General features: G+C 39.5%; 1 protein-coding gene across 1 annotated transcript in view; it reads right to left on the bottom strand.

Annotated features, from left to right (window-relative positions):
- poc1a (POC1 centriolar protein A) overlaps positions 1-22407 on the bottom strand; it is a 56289-nt gene that overhangs the window by 14100 nt on the left and 19782 nt on the right. The window contains exons 8-10 of the mRNA XM_080892060.1: positions 18487-18555; positions 18255-18404; positions 3595-3873 (exon numbers count right to left, since the gene is read on the bottom strand). Coding sequence (XP_080748186.1) covers positions 3595-3873; positions 18255-18404; positions 18487-18555 — 498 coding nt within the window. The remainder of the gene's footprint in view (positions 1-3594; positions 3874-18254; positions 18405-18486; positions 18556-22407) is intronic.

The following is a 22407-nucleotide window of genomic DNA, read 5'->3' as shown; positions in this document are numbered from 1 at the left end:
TTTTAGTAGCATTGAGACATGATATTGCAATTGGGTAGAAACTGTGTTTGAGTCTGTTAGTCCTTGTGTATGTTGTTCTATACCGTTTACCTGAAGGCAGCAGTTCGAACATGGAGTGTCCAGGGTGTGAGGTGTCCTTTATGATGTTATGGGCTCTTTTGAGGCAGCGGGAACTGTGTAGGTCTTTCAGTTTGAGGAGAGGGCAGCCGATTGTCCTTTGGGCAGCGTTGATTACTCCCTGGAGTGCTTTCCTCTGAGCCACTGTGCAGCTAGCGTACCATATGCCTATGCAGTACGTTAGTATGCTTTCGATGGAGGCTCTGTAGAAAGACACCAGCAGTCTCTGTGTGATGTTGTTCTTCCTAAGCACTCTCAGAAAGTACAGTCTCTGTTGTGTCTTTTTCAGTAGCTCAGAGGTATTCACACTCCAGGATAGGTTTCCCTCTATGCTGACTCCCAAGAAGCGGAAGTCTGCCACCCTCTCCACACAGTCGTCGCTGATGATTAGTGGTTGGATTTCTGTCTTGTGTCTTCTGTAGCTCTGCTCTAAAAGAACGTACGTACCTGGGCCCGCCTACAATCCTTGGAAAGGTAAAATGATAGGCTAGAATTCAAAGTGTATGACATCTCAGGGAAATAAAGCACCGAAATAAAGCACCGAAATGTGCGTTGCTTTTCGGTCTGGTTACTACCGTTTATGTCAGATACCGGTACCCATCCCTACACATGACAAGTTGTTTCTCTCACCTGCTGTCTTTGTACCTTGAACAATTTTATTCTGTTTAAATACTTTAAAACTCTTTTTTTTGTGCCACAGGCAGAAAGAAAGTTTCTTGTTTCTGTATTTTTGTCTTGCTGTGTTGTGTTCCTATCAAATTAAACAGAGCTACAGGCATTTCATTTAATACTGTTTAAGTTCGCCTGCAAAAAGTTTCAAGTGAAAATTATAGATAAACTTTTTGCAGAGCCTTAAATTGTTTCTGACATTTATTCCCTGTGGCCTTTCAGTGTCCATCACTAATCGCATTTGTGTAGTTAAAAAAAAAAAAAAGACAACAAAAAAAGGACATATATTGATAACAAACAGAGCTTGCGGAGTTTAAATTGGTTACTCCTCTTTGTCAGCTCTTCCTTAGTGATCTATTTTTAGTCCTCCAGGCTCCGGTCTGGCCTTCACCAGATACAGAAAAACCTACAGTGGGGCAAAAAAGTATTTAGTCAGCCACCGATTGTGCAAGTTCCCCCACTTAAAATGATGACAGAGGTCAGTAATTTGCACCAGAGGTACACTTCAACTGTGAGAGACAGAATGTGAAAAAAAAAAATCCATGAATCCACATGGTAGGATTTGTAAAGAATTTATTCGTAAATCAGGGTGGAAAATAAGTATTTGGTCAATAACAAAAATACAACTCAATACTTTGTAACATAACCTTTGTTGGCAATAACAGAGGTCAAACGTTTACTATAGGTCTTTACCAGGTTTGCACACACAGTAGCTGGTATTTTGGCCCATTCCTCCATGCAGATCTTCTCGAGAGCAGTGATGTTTTGGGGCTGTCGCCGAGCAACACGGACTTTCAACTCCCGCCACAGATTTTCTATGGGGTTGAGGTCTGGAGACTGGCTAGGCCACTCCAGGACTTTCAAATGCTTCTTACGGAGCCACTCCTTTGTTGCCCGGGCGGTGTGTTTTGGATCATTGTCATGTTGGAAGACCCAGCCTCGTTTCATCTTCAAAGTTCTCACTGATGGAAGGAGGTTTTGGCTCAAAATCTCACGATACATGGCCCCATTCATTCTGTCCTTAACACGGATCAGTCGTCCTGTCCCCTTGGCAGAAAAACAGCCCCATAGCATGATGTTTCCACCCCCATGCTTCACAGTAGGTATGGTGTTCTTGGGATGCAACTCCGTATTCTTCTTCCTCCAAACACGACGAGTTGACTTTATACCAAAAAGTTCTACTTTGGTTTCATCTGACCACATGACATTCTCCCAATCCTCTGCTGTATCATCCATGTGCTCTCTGGCAAACTTCAGACGGGCCTGGACATGCACTGGCTTCAGCAGCGGAACACGTCTGGCACTGCGGGATTTGATTCCCTGCTGTTGTAGTGTGTTACTGATGGTGACCTTTGTTACTTTGGTCCCAGCTCTCTGCAGGTCATTCACCAGGTCCCCCCGTGTGGTTCTGGGATCTTTGCTCACCGTTTTCATGATCATTTTGACCCCACGGGATGAGATCTTGCGTGGAGCCCCAGATCGAGGGAGATTATCAGTGGTCTTGTATGTCTTCCATTTTCTGATGATTACTCCCACAGTTGATTTTTTCACACCAAGCTGCTTGCCTATTGTAGATTCACTCTTCCCAGTCTGGTGCAGGTCTACAATACTTTTCCTGGTGTCCTTCGAAAGCTCTTTGGTCTTGGCCATGGCGGAGTTTGGAGTCTGACTGTTTGAGGCTGTGGACAGGTGTCTTTTATACAGATGATGAGTTCAAACAGGTGCCATTCATACAGGTAACGAGTGGGGGACAGAAAAGCCTCTTACAGAAGACGTTACAGGTCTGTGAGAGCCAGAGATTTTCCTTGTTTGAGGTGACCAAATACTTATTTTCCACCCTGATTTACGAATAAATTGTTTACAAATCCTACCATGTGAATTCATGGATTTTTTTTTTCACATTCTGTCTCTCACAGTTGAAGTGTACCTCTGGTGCAAATTACTGACCTCTGTCATCATTTTAAGTGGGGGAATTTGCACAATCGGTGGCTGACTAAATACTTTTTTGCCCCACTGTATGGTGTCTAAAAGGTAAATGGACAGGTTCTTGTATATTGCTTTTCTACTCTATTTTACTCTTTATAAATATATGTCTCACCCACTCACACACATATTCATACAAGCACTTTCTTCTACGTCTAAGTGCTTTCTGTGTAACGTGTACACACACACACACACACACACACACACACACACACACTCCAATCATCGCATCAGGAGCAGCTCGGGTATCAGTATTATGTTCAAGATACTGTACTTTGGCAAGCAGACCGCAGCACCCAGGAATCAAAGGGAAGCCAGGAATTGCATATATAACCCTTGTATTAAAAAAAGGGCTTATATATAGAGGAAATTGATGGCAATGACCAAATGAATATAAAGGACAGATTTCACAAACAAACCAGAGCGTACTCACATCACAGAGACACAGTTTTTCTCAGCTGCCAGACTTTAGCCATACAGCAAGTTTCTTTTTTTTAAGCTTTTGCTTTGGAGGATGCTAAGTACAATTACATTTTGGAGCCCAATCTTAAACAGCTAATGCACAGATCCCCAGTCACCTTCTGTAGAGAATAACTGCTAAAATACTGAAACATAACAATAAATGTGAGGAATAAAACTAAACATAACTGCACAGCATTAGAAAACCAAACAACACTGTGAGGTTGTGGTGGGTTTTTTATGCTTCTTTAATGTCTCTGTACTGCAGGCTGTAAAGTAAATGATGCTTTTGTTCTGAAGAGTGTGAGTAGGAGGCACAAAGTACAGTACACTCTGTCATGAAAGACCAGGACTACTTCTGCTTACCTGAGTGAGAATATCCAGTTGGCCTATAATGTGTTCCAGGGTGTTGGCTAGACCAGGTGGGACCCCTCCATCTGAAGCATGGGACTGTGCTTGACCCTGGGGTGAATGCTGCGGTAAACTCTGTGTTTGTGTCTGATGGGCAGTGGAGGAACTGATGCTGAGGCTTCCATTGGCATGGGAATGAGATGCTCTGCTCTGGATGCCAATCTGTCTGTAGCTCTGAGTGTGGGCAGCAGTTTGAGAGTCCTGCCTTTTAAAATGCTGAGCTGGATCAGAGGTCTGGAAACAAAGAGGACAGTGAGAGCTGTTAGAAACTTTGATATCTTGGATGTGTCCCTGTTGGGAAAGGGAGAATCTTTTCTGTTGTAGATTGTACAATCTTTTAAAAAAGTTTAAATTACTTCGTGAAAACAAAATTGCTGCTCTGGTTGGCAGAAAAAAGTTTTAAATTAGAGACAATCGATGAATCGCCTACATCAAGTGGCAACAGCGGTAATATTAAATATTACATTTCCTGACAAAAATAAATCAACAAATATTTATATCAATGCAGGCTGAGTTTTTGCTCAATGTTGGATATTTGTCATGCATATTTACAGTAAAAGGGACCTCCCACAAAAAACACCACCTTATCTATACCTTTATGAAAACTGTTCTTGAGCTGAAATGAAGGCTACATGAAGTTTGGACGTCTATACCCATTGACTCTGCAGAAAGTTTGTGACCTCCGCGCACTATGCACCTCAGCATCTGCTGACCCCACTGCTGTTGTTCGCAATAGCTTCCACTCTGTTATAATACTAGGGTATTTCAAGATGGGACTTGTCGCATAAGTGGCATTCTATCACGATGCCACGCTGGAATTCCCTGATCCCCTAAAAGCGACCCATTCATTCACAAATGTTTGTAGAAGCAGTCTGCATGGCTAGGTGCTTGATTGTATACAGCTGTGGCCATGGAAGCGATTGAAACCACTGAATTCAACGATTTGGATGTATCTGTGAATACCTTTGGCAACATAGTGTAATTAAATAAACAAACAAACAAACACCCAATGACTAGACCCCTCATCGTCCCCCTAGTTGACTGGCAAAATCTTTGGTCATGGGCAGACTTAGAGCTCATTTGGAGCTTAAAGGGCTTAAACATTACAGTCTGAATGGAAACCAGTGTTGACTCACTGCTTCACACACACACACGCACACACACACACGTGCACACACACACGCCCACACACACAAAAGCTAAGTCTGTCGGCCTGCGTTGTGATTAATTCAATGAGGTACAAACACATGAAGCTCGGTGACCACATCTCTCCATCACCATGTCTACATGACTAAATTTGTCCACACATGTATACGTTTCATTATATTTCTGTCTGCCTTTGCAGACCTCTGACTGATTGCGTACACGTGTGTGTGTCTGTGTTTATGTATATATTGTGTCACCTGTCCTCCATCCCAGTGAGAGAGACAAAAAGTGTTTACCTCATCACACATGCAGACTGAAGCCTATTCACATTCAGCTCAAAATGTCAAACTGTGTTGTTCCTAAATGAGTGGAGCTGTCAGCGATTGCTTGGCTCATCACATCTGCCACAGACGTAGCTTATAAGAACAGCTAGAATAAAATGAGCATGGGTTCCCTGCAGTCATGTACAAAGAGTCCAGGAGATGATCCTTGAGTGAGTATGACACATGGACAGACAGGTCCATGTGTCATACTCACAATATCAGAAACATCATGCAAAGTTACTGTTGAAAAAGTGGCAGTGAGAGAAACTGTATAAAAGTCAGTAAAATATGATACAGGTAGCCCACGGATAGTGCGCCGCAAGATAAAACAATATGTAGAAGCTGTTACAGGCTGAGATTTTAAATTGCAGAAGAAGAACCCTCATCAACAATATTAACAGTTAATTGTAGCTTGTTTATACACAGGATATTTGATTTAGTCATTTTTAAAATGACTTAGCGCCTGTTAATCATATAGTTTGACAAATTTGCACTTTTTCCAGCTTGTTTCACCACCTGATGGGATTCACCAACATTTTTCGATAAATCTGCCGCCATGCAGCCGCGGCTCTCTGAACTGTTCAGTGTGTGGGCAGAGAGCAGAGCAGCAGCACATTCGGCATCATAAAAAAAACAGAGAGAAGCATGAATGAGCTGCAAATGTGTCTTTTTGATTAATCGCTAATCTTGATAGATGGGTGTAGTAGATTAAGTGCATTCCAGGGTTTATATCCTATCTGTCCTTCCACAGGCTGCATGGAAGTATCACTGTATTTTCATAAGTTTTAAAGCTTATGTATGCATGTGGGCGGCAATGCTATTGCTAAAACTATAAATCAGTCTGCTAACTCAACATGCTCTTCATCTAACGAGAAATCGGGGAAAACCCCATTATTGCAAATGTACATGCAAGTACATGTAAATGTGTGCATAAACATGGTAACCATCCTCCTAATGAATCACCTGGAGTGGAAAAACCAACAGTGGAAAATTTCCTGAGGCCAAATTAAACTGTTAGTCTGACACAGCCAGCCATCAATATACCTCACAAGCTGCATAGAAAAAAAATACACACACCTCTCTCTCGCTCACATACTCACATACATACATACATACTCACATACTTACATACATGTGTGTATATATATTTTATTATTTAACTCCCTGTAACATGTCTAAATAGTATATTTTACCATTGCAATGCTTTGGTTTTTTTTTACCTGCCACTCCAAGACGTCTCTGGATCGCTTTACAAGTGCTTCAACTTTAGCTGCTGCGCATTTGACAAAATAAGTGAGCAAAGGTGCTAATTTGTGCTAAATGGCGACCCATAAAATGTTTCCCCCTGTGGCACAATGTTTATATGAAAATCAGTCTACAAAAGTGCAATTTTCCTCATTTGCAAGTCCTGTGACTTTGACTATGACCTAATCAAACACACCTTAAGCCGTAGTAAGTGAAAAAGTTGAATATATATTTTTAACTTTTGTTCATTTTGTTAGCTATCCCTGCTGCCACTGGGTAATAAGCAGCAACCTGAACAAGTCAGCAGTCCATCTCAGAGCTAACACACAGAGACAATCAAAAATTCACACTCACGGCCAATTTAGAATCACCAATTCACCTAACAAGCGACGTCTGTGGCCTGGGGGAGGAAACCTGTGTAGGCACCGTGCCTGCACCAGTTTAGAGCTCGACACCTACTTGCTGTGAGGCGACAGTCCTAACCACTGCACCGCCACACCGCAACTGATTAAATTTAACTGGCTGAAGCATGATAGTCGTTATAATTTTGCAAGCTGGCGAAACAATGAAAGGAAATTGTTTCGTGGAAGGAAAAGCACAGACGTAAACAATCTAAATCAGTGATGGCTTCATTTCCTTTAGCCGATTCATTGTTATGGTCTTGTTATTGTACATGATAAAATATATCATTATTATTGCCAGTGACTCCTGCTGTATCTATAATATTTAAGCATTTGCTATTAAAAAAGTCATGTATAAAAACTCTCTGTAGTCCCAATGCTATATTTTTGACACTTTGAATTACTGCTAATCTTTATATGGTCCATAGAGAATAAGAGGACTGGCAAGTACTTTTGAACAGAAATGATAGAGGTAAGCGGTGCATTTATACTTATTTCAGGTACCTTATCAGTTGTGACGTGTCCATGACAGACAGGTCAAGGGGTATAAAGTTGATAGAAGCTACTTTTAGCCATAAAATATAATGGTTATAAGCTCATTACCTTAAAAGCGGTCGGTCCTGTCAGTCTAATGCTAAAGTTAGCTCAAACAGCTATAGTGTCAGCAGCAGCATTGTGGGTCACCAGTTTAATGTCAAAACACTTTCAGGCACAACTTATCTTTTCTTATAATAGATCTTTATTATGTTGTTCATGATAGTAATAAACCTGTATCCAAGTATGCCACTAGAGTGATATCAATAAACTTCATTTAAATCATTTATAAAAGACTCATATTACACTCAGATATTTGATTCATATCACACTCAAACAGAAATGTAGAGAACAAACTGGAAAATTGGTTTTAAACTGCAAAATGCTGTCACTCCTTAACAAATCTATGAGTTCCCACAGTCTAATTAGGGATCATTTCTATTCTCACTTTAAATTAATCACAGTCATTCAGGCAATGATTCTCTTTTACACTAGTCCTAGCGCAGATGGCACAGCTGGTGATAATGGCTCTTGTTGCTCTGCCATTGCATACAGTGTAAAGCATCAGCATCATCTCCTCACTGATCAAATAAGAGAGGCTGGTAGGTGTGTGGGTGTCACAAGATAACCGTAACACATAGACAAACATTTTCACCAGCTGCTGATATCTCAGTTAATTAGAGGGAAGCGAACCTTTTACGAGAAACTGCTAGTGATGCTTTTTGATGAATGAAGCCTGAAGTTACTCGGCCTCGATTGTGCCTCTCGACTCCACTACAGGCTCAAAAGGGGAGGCTGTTTCTCACTCTCATTTTTTATCTGTCCTTGACTGGCTCTCTCATCCTTTTCTTTTATTTTACTGTTTTTTTCTGCTTTCATCACCCCCCAAGCTCTCCAAAAGGTGTCTCTTAATGCCTCTCAAATTTTCTCTTTTCAATATAATCTTGCTTGTTTTCTTCTCCAGTGTCTGCGGCTTGTCTCGTTCTCTCCCGTGCTTGTCCTGCTTTCCCACTTTCTGTACCTTCCAGCTCTTCCTCTCCCTGCTCTTCCTCACTGATGTTCTCTCGCTCCACTAGACCATTAGGTTCTCTTCAACTCCACTTCTATGCGGTCTTTGACAGTCCTTTGTCACACCCTCCTGCCTTTCTTTTTAGCTCCTAATGTCAAATGTATTCAGCTCACACTGTTGGAACAATATCGCCGGCCTTATCTTAAAGATTCACACACATAAATGCAAACAGAGCCATGCATCTGAAACATCTGTGATTGATGGGGGTTTATTTGCACTACAAAGTAAAGGTGATTCAGCGATAATGGTAATAGAATGATCGAGGAAATTAAAGTTCAGTTAGTGCAGTCTCTGAACACCCATCCCACACACACACATTCCACTCCACGTCCTAAAGCTGAGCCACACAGTGTAGTGGTTTGTGTGTGTGTGTGTTGGGCTGTGAAGGAAAGCCTGCTGTGAGTTTGCAGCTCGTCTGTCTGCACACGTGAGCACGAGAGAGACCCAGATGTGAAGCTAGAGACAGAAAGTGGGGGAAGGGGTGGAGGGTAGATAGAAGGATTAAGGCGGATGTGATCAGAGAGCGCTGATCTGCCTGTCAGCAATGGATGTTACTGGCACACACACACACACACACACACACACACACACACACACACACACACACACGTTAATGCATCTATGGCCACACCACAAACCAACAGCAAATTCAGATTTGCTTAGCTGTGTTGAGCAGAGACAACCTGAATCACACACACTTTCAGTCTTTAGCCAGAGAGACCTCATCTTGCAGCTGGCTTACTGTGTTTAACAAATAGGCCTACATGTTTCTGGTACAGTTCCCATCACTGGCAAATTATCACGAAGCTTCACATTCCAAGTATGTTAAAGGATAAGCATATCAAATTTGCTTCTCATGAAATCCCTGTGAATTTGATTCTGAGAGAGTAATGGGTATGGGTGGCCTTTGCCCCTGTATGAATAAACAGAGCATTACTGTCTCATTAGTCACTTTCTTCCTGGTGCGATGAATTTCTGCCAAAGGCATTATTGTGTAATAGCGGATGATCAGCAGAGGAAGAAGGGTGGATTTAACACCTGTTTGTTATTAGATGATTTAAACACAACCATCTCATAATTATCTCATCATTTCTAAAAATGTTAAATGTTGTACTGATGAATTATTAGCAAATAACTGTACACGGTAAATGCATATCCACTTGCTATTAGGAGTAAAAGTGGGCAACCTGGTACTAGCAAATAAGTACTGGCATCATCAGTGTTATCCAGGTCACGTTAGAGTCCCTTTTCAAAATAGAAGATGTAGTTGGTCGCCAATTTATGAAGTGTAACTAGCTTCGTTTACACAATTTTTTTTCACACATCCATTCTGTCAATGAGTGTATGGAAAATTAAAATAAGTAAATCAAAAATAACAGTACACAAAATACAAAAAGTTCCTTCAATTTCAAGTAGCTTTAGCCAGGGATACTTAAAGTGTGTGCAAAATACCATAAAAAACATAATTGTGCTAATAGCCCACAAAAAAATATTGTGGCCAAAATATAAGCAAACTAGATATTAGGGCTGCCACAAACGATTATTTTGATAATCGTTTGTGGATTAGTCGACTAATCAGATCATGCATCCATTGGACGTAAAACGTACAGCTTATTGCACCGCATGCATCTGCTCTTATATAACTATCATTAGCTTACAGCTTTAAGTGTTTAAGGTATGTGCTAACTAAAAATAAAGACAAGACGATAGTTTATTAAATTTTAATGAAATTTGAAGATTGTTTCGGTGGAGTTTAATAAACTCAGGCGTCTGCTCCTTGCTATTTAAAATATAACAGGACACCGTAGTAAATTCTCAAGCATCTCACACTTCTGATAATCAGTTGTCTGCTTGACGTTTATTCATCTGTGGAAAAACTATAACTTTAATCTCAGCCAAACCGATTTACTCAGGAACAAATAAAATACTGAAAAAAGCTAAACAATAACATTTTGAAGTTATCTAAGTGACTTATATATCATGTTTAACCTGAGTAGTGAAAGACGGCGGTGGGTTTGAAAACGATTTGCCGGGAGTCCGGTGTTCTCACAGGCTCTAGTGAGCCTTGAACCCCGGCTAGCTATCGAGCTAGTGGGTAACAGGCGTTCCCGAAAACGTTGGAGCGCTTTTGAAAAAATGTGGTGTCTTGATAAACTGAGCAGATATTTGAAGTTTACACAGCTACATTCTCGCCTTAAAATATGTTAAATGTTTATTTTGTGACCCAGAAAGAATAATAAGAGTAATATTAAAACTAACTAGCTGCCGCCATTGTTGGAAACTGAGCAGGGCCGCGCTATGACTTCTGGGATAGGTTGGGCCATGAAGTATACACCCGACCCATCCATCAAATCTGGGGAAATGAAGGGCGCATTTGTCGGAGTCTTCGATTTTTGGACAGTCTTTGTCGTGTCGCTGCAACGTAATCTGCCTACAAATGCGGGCATAGGAGGATGCGGTTCCTGAATTTGGAAACAGCTATGATATCGGACACTGCTTCTTCTTCTTCGCGGTTTAACGGCAGCTGGCATCCTTGTACATGCAGTGCTGCCATCTTCTGTTTCAGTCCGTTATTACACTCTTAAATCCTACTACTTATTCCTGCGTCTTTTGGGATCTTACAAAGCTTCAAATGACACGTCGACTATTAAATTAGTCGTTGACGATTTTGATAGTCGACGTAATCGTGACTAGTCGACTAATCGTGGCAGCCCTACTAGATATTCATTTGAAATGCTTAAATGTCTAAAGGGCATCACACAGCGAGCATGTTGTGAAAAAGTGATGATGAGCATCAGTAACACAGCATCATTATATCTTAGAAACTATGATCCTCCTAAATGTGGTATGTATTGTCAACATATAGAAAGTATTGTAAAAAAAAAGATTTAATATATCATGTGGCGCCCTCTTTAGGACTGATCTGAAAGTGATAATAACGCCACAGAGCTATTTAAAATGGTTTCTTTTGTTTGTTTTGAAAAACTTGATATTTGAAACTTGAGGGTTATTACTAACATTCACACTAAACAACAAATTTTACGTGACAATTAAATGAAAATGACAATGAATAATTTTAGTAGAATACTAGTAAATTAATATGGGTTAAAACTGGGCAAATAACAATAGCCCGAACTTTGCAGTTGTTTATGTGTGTGTGTGTGTTTGGTAAATGGTAAATGGTCTGTATTTGTATAGCGCTTTACACAGTGTGTAAGTAACTACTGCAGATTAAGTGAGCTGCCTTGGGGGAAATTTGTATTATCTGAGTGCTTCTTGTTAACTATGTTACAAAGGTATGTTCCTCTCATACCTTTGGAGTCAGGGGTTAATATACTTCGATGACTACTCTTTTTGACATATGCTTTAGCATATGCATGCTTCTACATTCGACTCTATATTCTAATGATATACAGGTTTTTGATATTAACTGTAAACGGGCTCACATTTTCTTCATTTTTTTTAATTAGCCTGCAGTAGGATGTTTGGGCAGCAGTGTTCTGCAACGTCTGTGGTTTCTCCTTTCAGCCAAACAGCATCCTGTTTACTATATTTTGTTTCTCTGTACATAAGTCAATTTATAAAAGCACCATATTAGAGCATTTCTATGATTCCTCAATCCCTTTAAACTCATAAAGCCTTTGAATACCCTTTCTAAGAGATACAAACTATCAAATTCAGGCGAGCAGTTGACATTTCTCTCTCCTCTGCTTCCTCTCAGGCAACACGTGTGAGAGACTTGTGGCAGTATAAGAGAGATAAAAGGGCTTGTATTAATAATAAATTATGAACGGCTAAATTATACATGAAAAGGAAAATCTAGGAAGCTTGCACTTCCAGGTGCAGCTCCCAGCATTACTTAAACTGTAACAGTTGGTAACTGGCAGGATCTATTACTGTTGTGTTTAATGACTTGAAGTGAAAAACTGTAAAGAGATGCTAAATAACAGGTCTCCACGTGAGGGCGACATGTTTAATTCATGCCAGAAAAAGGTCAAACTCCACGTGTCTCTATTACGTCCATCAGTCAAATCAGACTTGTAGTCTAATCATTACAACCAGAATGATTGTGAAAAACCTAATGAACCTCAGATGGATTTATTCATTCATTTATTTATTTATTTATCTGATTGTCAAAGTAATACCTGCCATCTCTATCAGGATTATGTAATCTGGGGATACGTTGTACACAGTTTCTAATGGAAAAACAAACAAAAAAGAAAGGGAAACAAACAAGAAGAAAGGAACAAAACTGTATATTATGCTATATTTTCACTTTTAACTTTCATCCTATACACAAAAACCACACAAGTAGATTTAGAAATTAAGTTTAAAAATCTGTGTCTCAGTATCACAGGTATGTGACACAGCCGTACAATGATCACAATATTTCAAGGAAATGTGTGATAATGAAATTTATGGTGATATAGAAAATACTGAAGAACATTTTATCTGTGATTGAAGCTTGCAGGCAACGGCATTTATTAGTGCAAATAAGATGAAGGGCATTTTCAATCCATCTTTTCCAATGAGCTACTGTCACTGACGACAGACTACTTAATTCAAAGTGTGAATATATCGCCAGCAGTAGCAACAACAGCAGCAGCAATGGCAGTGACACAGCAGAAGTCACATGTAAGCATAAAAGTAGCCTTGGTAGCGTTTTCCATGAAAATTCTAAGTAAACGCACAACACGACTGTCATAAAACTGAAATTCAAAAACATTATCTACCTTTGTTTTTTCACTAGCTGTCTAAAGCCCTGCCTTTTCACCATGTAACCACATCAGAAATGTCCTTCCTGTCGTGTGGACTGCAATTAGCAAGAGCTCCACCAATGAGTCATTTGTTTACTTCTTGGTTACACAAAAGTACCAGCTACTAGTTATCTCATCCTTGCGTGTCTTCATGTCTTGGTTTTACTCGATGGTGTGTTTTTACCCCAAGTGGAAAAAACAGTTTTGTAGTTTCCACCTTCAGCAAGAACAATTTTTTCCCCATATTTTTGCAAAACATTGTGCTTCATTAAATAGTTCCCATTTTACTAAATCGTCAGGAGGCTGACAAGCAACTCTCTCTGTCAGACATGTTTGGGCATGTGCCGTTGTTGCATGTGCTTGGGAAAGTAAACAATGGTTTTGCCATATCATTGATATGGCAAATATCATATAATCATGTAAAAATGTAGAATCATACTATTGTGGACAACCCTATTGGTAAGCATACTTATGTAGTACGCACTGAAAAGGACATCCATCTTAACTGCCCATTCAATCTCGGATTGTCCAATTGTGCACCTTCAAACACATTAGCAAGTTTTTTTTATGCTATATTTATGTGCAAATACTTTCAACAAAGACTAGTGCTATATTCTCAGAGCCAGCTGTTAAAATGTTTGATGTGCTTTCATTGGACGATATCTCAAAGCTGGTGCCAAACTAAAACACAACATGTTAAAGGAGTCTCCAGCTAAACTACTATAAGGCATGTTATCTAAAAACAGCTTGTTTCATATTTCTATATGTTTGGTCTAATAATAACTTCACACATTCAGCTACTGCTTCACTGGAGATCTAGGATTAAGGAAAAAAAGGATAAATTACAAATACTAGCTTTTTACATCCTTTTAAATTTATTATTATAAATTTATTTTTTATACTGAAAAGGGTAGCAGGTAGCACACACTCCAAATACATTTACTAGATTTAGAGATCGCAGTGCATCTTCTGTTGACCAAGTTGTTTTTATTTATTGTGGAAACAGTGGGAACTTCAAGTCCATGCAGACCAAGGTGTTTAAATGAGATTAAAACTGGGGTCTCCTTTTCATATTTGTTGTCATTTTATCTATTTTCAATGTTCTGATACTGAAATTACTAGTAATTTATGTTTTTGTATGACTCAGAGGAATAATTATGAAATTATTTTGCTGGGAGTGAGTCGATATAGACATTTTTCTTTTTAAATGAGAACAAGACCTGGATACAGATCCCTCATTTATTTGTTTTTGTTTTAACAGATGATTGGAGGTTGATGAAATGGATCAAAAACCTCCTGTGGATGATTCGGGATAAACTGACAAGGCAACAATCAAACAGTCTGACAAAGCTCTCTGGGTGGCTTTAGAATCTGGATTTTCCAAAACATAAAAAACAAATTTGTCAAACACAATACAAATATAAGGATCATTAATCTCACATGTAACCTATGAATCCATGTGGGGTTTTTTAAGAAGAGAGAGAGCCAGTGCAAACATCACAACTGAACCACAGCTGGTTCTTAATCAAGCAGATGTGAAGAGCTGCTTTTCCATTAGTGCTCAAACTTCAGACAGCTGTATTTGAAAAATCATATTTCCCAGTGAAAGGGTTCAGTGGGGTTAAACAAGAACAGGAGTTCTCAGAAGAAGAGAATACATTTCGTACATTGCACTAATCATTTCTCTCTACATGGTCCAGCTGCCCATTTTCTAATCACCCTTTCAGGCACATCTGTAATAACGGCTGTCAAGTGGAAGAGCTATTAAATCCATTTACAATCCTGTTCTCACAGCACAGAAAGGAAAGGCAGACAGAAGAAAAAGCAGCCGTGAAAGTTCCACAAATGGCATTAAGAAAGCAGGTGCTTTTTTAAAGGACACTGAGAGCAAACTACTTAAACTAGGCGTCTAAGAAAAATGTTAGAAATATTCACCTTCACATAGATGATGCTTGATAAACACTCACTTCTAGCTGAAGCTGATCAATGGAGCTTTTAAGTAAATATCATCTTTGTTAAAGATTACAGATGTGGATGAAGATATACAGAAATGCTATTATTTTTATAAGAATGATGGTTTTATAATAGGTTGAACCGGATGAGTTTCACTGCTGGACTGATGTCGGCTATGTATGTGACTTAAGAAGAAGACTTAAGAATAACACTATAATGCTAGTTGCTCAAAGTGTGACAAGGCTATCCTGCCTTTCCTACCTTAATTAGTGGGCATAAATGGATAAACAGACACATTTATATTTTAAACAACCTCCGTTGGCCAAATTGCTGTACAGGTTATACAAAATATACACTGAAAACAATGAAAACAAGTAAACAAGACTGTGTTTGCATAAGAAAAGACAGGACACTAGGATAATAGGGTTTTTTAAGTGATTTAAAAAGAATGGGCAACTCTTATGTAAAAAAGGTAAGTTGTTCCGAAGATTTGGAGGTGCAAAATTCAAAATTTATGAAATGTGTGTCTGGCTTTGTTTTTACTTCCTTTTTAAAAAAAAAACATTTTCATAGTTTTTTTAAGCTCACTTGATGATCAATCTTTGCTTACAGGAACAATGCCGTAATAAACATCAGCAAACTTCCTTTTGTTGTTGTTTTTAAATAAATAAAATAAGTATAAACAAATAAATACAGACATATGGACTCTTCCGTTTTAGCAGCTGTCTGGAGAAAAAAACCAAACAGATCGCCAGTGCATCGGCCCAGCAGGGGGTCATCTTAGGCACAGCAGGCTGTTGAGATTGGTCGGATAGACTGGTGGAAACCCCGATGAGTGAGATGACATGCTGGGGACATTGTGTTTATGTATTTTTTTTCCTCTAATGGAAATTGTAAACAGCACTTAACAGTTAATTTTCATTTTTTCACCTTTGTTTACTATGAAGTTTGCCAGTCTGGATTTTTGAGTTTAAAGGTAAGGCAGCTTCACTGTGGGTGGATCCAAGCTCATAGCAGACCAATCAGTAGGAGGGAGAACAGCAGAGAGCCAGGATTTGTTTATGCGTGTCTGCACATGTGTGTGTCTCAGAGAGAGAAAGAGAGGAAAGACCTAGGCTGTGCCCTTGTTGATGTAAGTAACACTATAGAAGTCAAAAGGCTTGAAACCAAACCGGTCCCAGGAGTTTCCCAGACGACCGGTGACACCAGTCTCCTTTGTGTGCGTCCATGACACATTGAGCCTTTTTAATATTTAAACATCTCTAATAGCAGCTCTGCTGTTTGTTTCTCATTTATCCTTGGCTCACACTCCTTTCAGTCACTTCCAAGTTTTTGCTCTGGCCAAACTTAGTAGGACAAAAGTCACATTTCTCTGCGGTTGATCGTTTTAATATTGCCTTCCTCCTATGGTTTTAATCCAGTCCTCAACAAGAACTTAAACTGCTAAGAGACGTCAGATAAGTTCATGAAATGGTTGTTATAATGTCAGCTGCTAACGGGTACCCCCTCTAGTGGGTACGCTACGAAGATATTGTAAAGGTTTTTATGTTTTAAAGTGGTAAAGTAAACTTTTTATACAGCTTCAGCAGCTGGTCACTAACATTTACGTTAATAATAAATTTTAGACTGAGTAAAAATTGCTGATCACCAGTTTGTGTTAACTGTTTCTGCTTTTTAATAATACATCAGTGTGAGGAGTTCAGTTGTTATGGAAACGATAGGCCGGTAATCGCACCCCAAAGGAGTGTTTTCCAAACACTTTTTAAAACTGTAGAATCATCAATTTTTATTTAAGTTGCAGCTAGCTGCAGCTTAGCAGCACATCAGCTGTACTTTCTCCTCAGATAGAAACATCAGACAGACAGGGTGTGGTGGAATAGGAGTGAGTGGAGGCTCCGAATGAAAAACAAGGAACTGTGTTCTACCAAATTACTCCCGTGAAATTGGAGAAAGCGCTCCCACAAAATGGACTAAAGAGTCAGTAAGGCTGTTTTTTCTTTTTTTCAAACAATCTAAATGATATTGATTGGCTGTCAGAATACTATCCAAACCCTCTTAGTTGTCAAATTAAATCAAAACAGTAACAGCATAGTGCAGTGTGCTAATGGAAGCAAACTCTTTGTTAATGAGTTATAAAAAATAAAGTCACACTATAGGTCGTGAGAACAGAAGCATAACCACAAACACACTTAAAATCTCTTCAAAGATCACTACGCACAACACAATATTATCACCGACGGACTCTTTTCAGTTCCAAGAATTTGTTGTGATCGACTACATTTTTAAAACTCACCTGCGGTATCATGCAGTTTATTTTATTTTTTCCTCCATTTCAATAGGAAAAAGAATATCCTCCATATCAAAGTGTAGATGGTGAATAAGCAGGCATTTCCTGCCCTGCATGTGGGATATGAATGTGGCTTTGGGCCAAATCTAAGAACTTCAAAGGAAGGGAGGAAATAAGCTGAGAGGCATCTGTGCACATGTTTGTGTCTTTTCATATTTATTTTTCAGCCAGCCAGCACACATGCATGAAATACATGTGCACACATACGTTTCAATTAGTGCATTTTGTATAGGATTTATGGTAGACATATTTAGTTATATACATTTGTATTGGCATATCCTAACAACCAAATTATAAAACTACCCTTTAACAACATAAAATCTTGCTGGCTAGAGCGGTTGCTAGATGCTGGTTAGCAACTGTCTGGCAAACACCAGTCACTAGTAGGGTCATGCAGGCCTACATACTGGTGATCACTACCAGATTAAAGCGATCACCTGTGGTTTATATGGAACATAATGACATGTTATCAATTAGGTGTGAAAACACCGTAACCAAACAACTGGGAAACGTGCCAGTAATGAATAAAGGAAACGATGTGCTTGGAAGCATATGTTTCTGACTTAGTTCTTTATTCTCATTGCTAAACACAACACTAATCACTGCACAGTCACACAGTCACAAAGTGAAACCCGATGGGCAAGTGCTAAGGGGAGACACCACATAGGGTTTAAAATGCCCTTAGTAGTTGAATCCTGGGTTTGACCCCACTGACTGGACCTCGACCTCTGTTGCCTATCATTTGACAGTTTCTGGCTATATTTGTTCAGCTTCTGAATAAAGGTAAAAGCCAAAACAGCCATCTTGTTGGGTTCCATGTTCCTTTCTGTTTGGACTTACCTTGCTACGTAACACAGATGTATGCGAATTAAGGGGGAAGTGAGTTGTGGAAGTAGCCGTTGGTGTCTGTGAACTGGAAGCAGTTTTATGTTGCAGTCTGACGCCATCACTGAACTCAACACAGTCAAAGTTGCTCTTCCACACCATTACCTGTGAACCAGATATAAATGTATTAAATAACAACACTCCATTAAAGTTAGTAATGAAGAATGTTAGAATACTCTGCCATCACCTGTTCATCAGAGCCTCCAGAGGAAAAGTACTCCCCTGTTCTAGAGAAGGCCACACAGGTGACTGGACCCTGGCGTGAGGTAAAAAGCAAAAAAGGTGGAAAATGAATCTCACAATACAGTAAAGTCATATCTGTCTGACAATGAAAGTAGTCCTAAAACTATCAGCTATGAACTGTTTGCTTAAGTTGAAAGAATCACTACATTTGGAGAGAATGTTTTCTAAAAACCTCAACAAATGCAGCTGAACAAACTGGCCCCATCTGTGCTAAAGATCACAATATTGGTTCAAATGATTTGCCAATTAAAAGTCTCCATGTCTAGCAACTACTTTAAAGGCTGCCTAATTGATAAAGTCACCATTTTCATGCACAAATAACAAAAATAAGCAACATTTTATAAATTCAATAGGCCAAATGATTTCATTTATCATCAGTTTAATCACTAATAAGTAAACAGTAATGTCTGCATAGATTAAAAACTCCATGTGAGACTGGTGCTGTCTTACTGTTGCATTCATTCATTCTCAAACCTTACATATAGTAACTTAGAACGATATGACTAGCATTGTTTATCTCCTGCCAAGTAGCTCAGCTGCAGCGAAAATGTAGGTGCAAGTGTAAACACGGGCAGGGAGTAAACACAATACAATTTAATATGATACAGAATACAGTAATATACCCTAAAGGCACTTGCTGGTAAAAATGTATTTAAGATTCAATACAAAACAAAAGGTGGGAACATTTTTTTTTATTTTGTTTGAGGCTTGTGTTTAAGCAGTTCGACTAAAACAAAACTGAACCCACAACAAAAGCTCTTGAATGTGTGTGTGTGTGTGTGTGTGTGTGTGTGTGTGTGTGTGTGTGTGTGTGTGTGTGTGTGTGTGTGTGTGTGTGTGTGTGTGTGTGTGTGTGTGTGTGTGTGTTTGGAGGAGGATGTGGGTGTGTGGGGCTGCAGCAGAGCAATCAATAACAAAAAGCAGAAACTCAGGTGGAGTGAGGTCACGCATGGTCAGAGCCAAAAAGGATCACCCGAAGGATGTCAGGACTTTGGCATCCTTTGTGTGTGTGCATGTAGCTGGAAATAAAATTCAGAAATCATGTTTCTCTTAGTTTATTCTTTTTTTTTTCCCACCTCACAATGCAGAATGGGGTCAACGATCTCAGCCTGAGCCCCGTGAATGCGTTCAAAGAGGGGATGAAGCAAAGAACAAACGAGTGCTGGCAAAGAAACGGACAGGGAGTCTGCTGAGAAGAAAAAAGGAGCTGTGTCCTGTGGCTGGCACCCAGACAGGCTGGTTTGGGTGAGGAATGGTTTCCCAGAAGCACCTGAGAGAGAAGCAGACAGTGTCACTATAGCAACGCGACGGCCTGACAGACAGCATGTTCTGTCTGTGCTCTGACTAATGCCTGCTGCCAGGCTGGCACTTGCCATGGCCAGACACATGCACGCACACATGCACACATGCACACACGCACTCACAAACACAGCCTGACAGAGCAATGAACCTAACTTGTACATTTTATGTACCAATAAATGAACACGGATAGCACAAACCAGACAAGACCCATATGGTGCCCTTTATAAAGGCATGACTAACACGAACGATAACATACTGCTACTGCTTTTATTTTGTAAGCTATTTTTCCCCTCTAAATCGTCCCCTTTAAGCACAGTCATAAAGAACTTTAGGCTTGTGTAAAGTTCTGTAAATCAGCATAAAAAACTGTTTCTTAGACCCTCTTAATTATGCAGTCTTGTAATATGTGTACAAGACATTCTTTGTATAAATTTAACTGAAAAACCACAAAGAGCACAAAGCTGTGCACTGTAACAACCATAATTAATGTTTACATTTCAAATTCACAAATGGGAAACAAATCTGAGAAGTGTATCAAATATGTGGTCTTTTGGCATGAAAATATGCATTTTGTGTAGTTTCATATCCAAAAGTTAATCATTTTGATACACATTACATACTGACAGAATGTAATCAGAAAACTTCTATAAAAGAATTCTGCCTTCCTAATGATCCTGCAATAACCGCTGACTTTGCATTTGTCCAACCACTTTCCTGCCCGCCTTCTCTGAGCCAACGAGCTTCTGTTCCTTCTATGTTCTTTAAATCTCAGTGTTCTTCTGTCATTCTGTCTTTCAGACTCCCATTCATGCAACCAGCCTCCTACCCATATCCACATCACTCCGGTCACTTAAAGAGCTTCAACAAGGCTCCATCTCCATCACCACCAGCGTCTAGACTCGAGGTGGGGGTCCTGTCCTAGTTTCTGTTATTTCATCAAAATCTAATTGCCATTACTGAAATGACGTATCTCAAAAAATCATTATTAATTATTTCAAATGAACTGTCAACTGATCTACCATTAGTAACAGTAACATACAAACATGAAGATGCGCGTTTGAATGTCAGCTTGCAACAGAAATACAGATTACCTCCTAATATTTGGGGGAAAAGACATGTTTGTTCTCTAAACCTTCCTATAACTGCTGTACCTACTTCATGCATTTATTACTACCAGGCTGGACTATTGTAATTCATTATTATCAGGCTGCCCCAAAAACTCCCTCCAAAATATGTCAGCAACAGGGACTAGAAAGAGAGACCAGATTTCTCCTGCATTGGCTTCGCTGCATTGGCTCCCTTGTATATGAGAATTTCATTTAAAATCATTCTGACATACAAGGTCTACAATAACCTGGCTTCATCTTCTCTTATAAACCACATAGTACCACATCACACCACCAAAGCACTTTGCTCTCAGAGTGCAGGCTAACTTGTGCTTCCCTGGGTATTTAAAAGTCGAATGGGCAGCAGATTCTGGAGACAGATAGTCTTTCTACTTTTAGATGAAAACTTCCCTTTTTGACAAAGAATATAGTTAGTGCTAATCAGGTAATCCTGAATCCTCCCTTAGCTACACTGCAATGGATCTGTTTTTGCTTGACTCACTTCTTTTGACTTTCTTTTGACTTGTTTATGCACCATTCTAGATTTACTGGCTCTCTTCCACAGAGTATGTATATATTTTTCCCGTTTCCCTCCTCTCACCCCCAACTGGTCATAGCAAATGGCTGCTCCTCCCTGAGCCTGATACTGCCAGAGTTTTTTTTCCTGTTAAAAGGGAGTTTTTCCTTCCCACTGTCACCAAGTACTTGTTCACAGGGGATCGTCTCACTCGTCTCACTGTATTATTGTACAGTCCTTACCTTACAATATAAAGTGTGTTGAGGTGACTTTTTTTTTTATATCAAGCTATGTAACTACAACAGGACTGAATTGAATATGGATAACCGAAAAACACAACTCTAAACAAATGCAGGATTTTTGCTATGACTAAAGCAGCAGACTCACTTGTGTTGAGTATAGTTGGCACTTTTAATAAACTGGTTTGTTTCTTCGTTATCAAGTCAGTTTGGGTGCCAATCGGCGCAACCTTTGAGTCTAAGACTGTTAAACAGCTGTTCAAAAACTATAAAAGGTTTGAATGCACTGTCATGCAGCTGAGTTATTTTATTTTCTGAATTCACTTCTCACACAACATGAAGTCCCACAGTGTACTCTGTTTCAAAGAGATTATGCCATTAAGGATGACAAGCGACTCATCTTGTTCATGATGTCTTTAAAAACCAAAATTATCTCAAGCACTTAGTTAAAGAATTACTTTGTGAGAAGTTTTAGAACATGTTGTGAAAGTAAGTTGTCAGCGAGTGAAGCAGAGAGACAAATTAACCTAAATTAACACAATTCAAACCAATCAGGTAATGTCCTCCCGAGGCTGGGTAAACAACACATTCGTCAGCTACAGCACCAAAACACTTGTTTTCACGTATGGTAAATGCACACAGGCCTACACAAATACACAGCACAAACCTTTACACCCACACTGAACAGATGGGGGTCTCTC

The sequence above is a fragment of the Rhamphochromis sp. 'chilingali' genome (assembly GCF_963969265.1).
Source record: "Rhamphochromis sp. 'chilingali' genome assembly, chromosome: 9".
In the NCBI taxonomy this organism is placed as follows: domain Eukaryota; kingdom Metazoa; phylum Chordata; class Actinopteri; order Cichliformes; family Cichlidae; genus Rhamphochromis; species Rhamphochromis sp. 'chilingali'.
The sequence above is the reverse complement of the archived record's forward strand: the minus strand, read 5'-3'. Positions and strand labels throughout refer to the sequence as shown.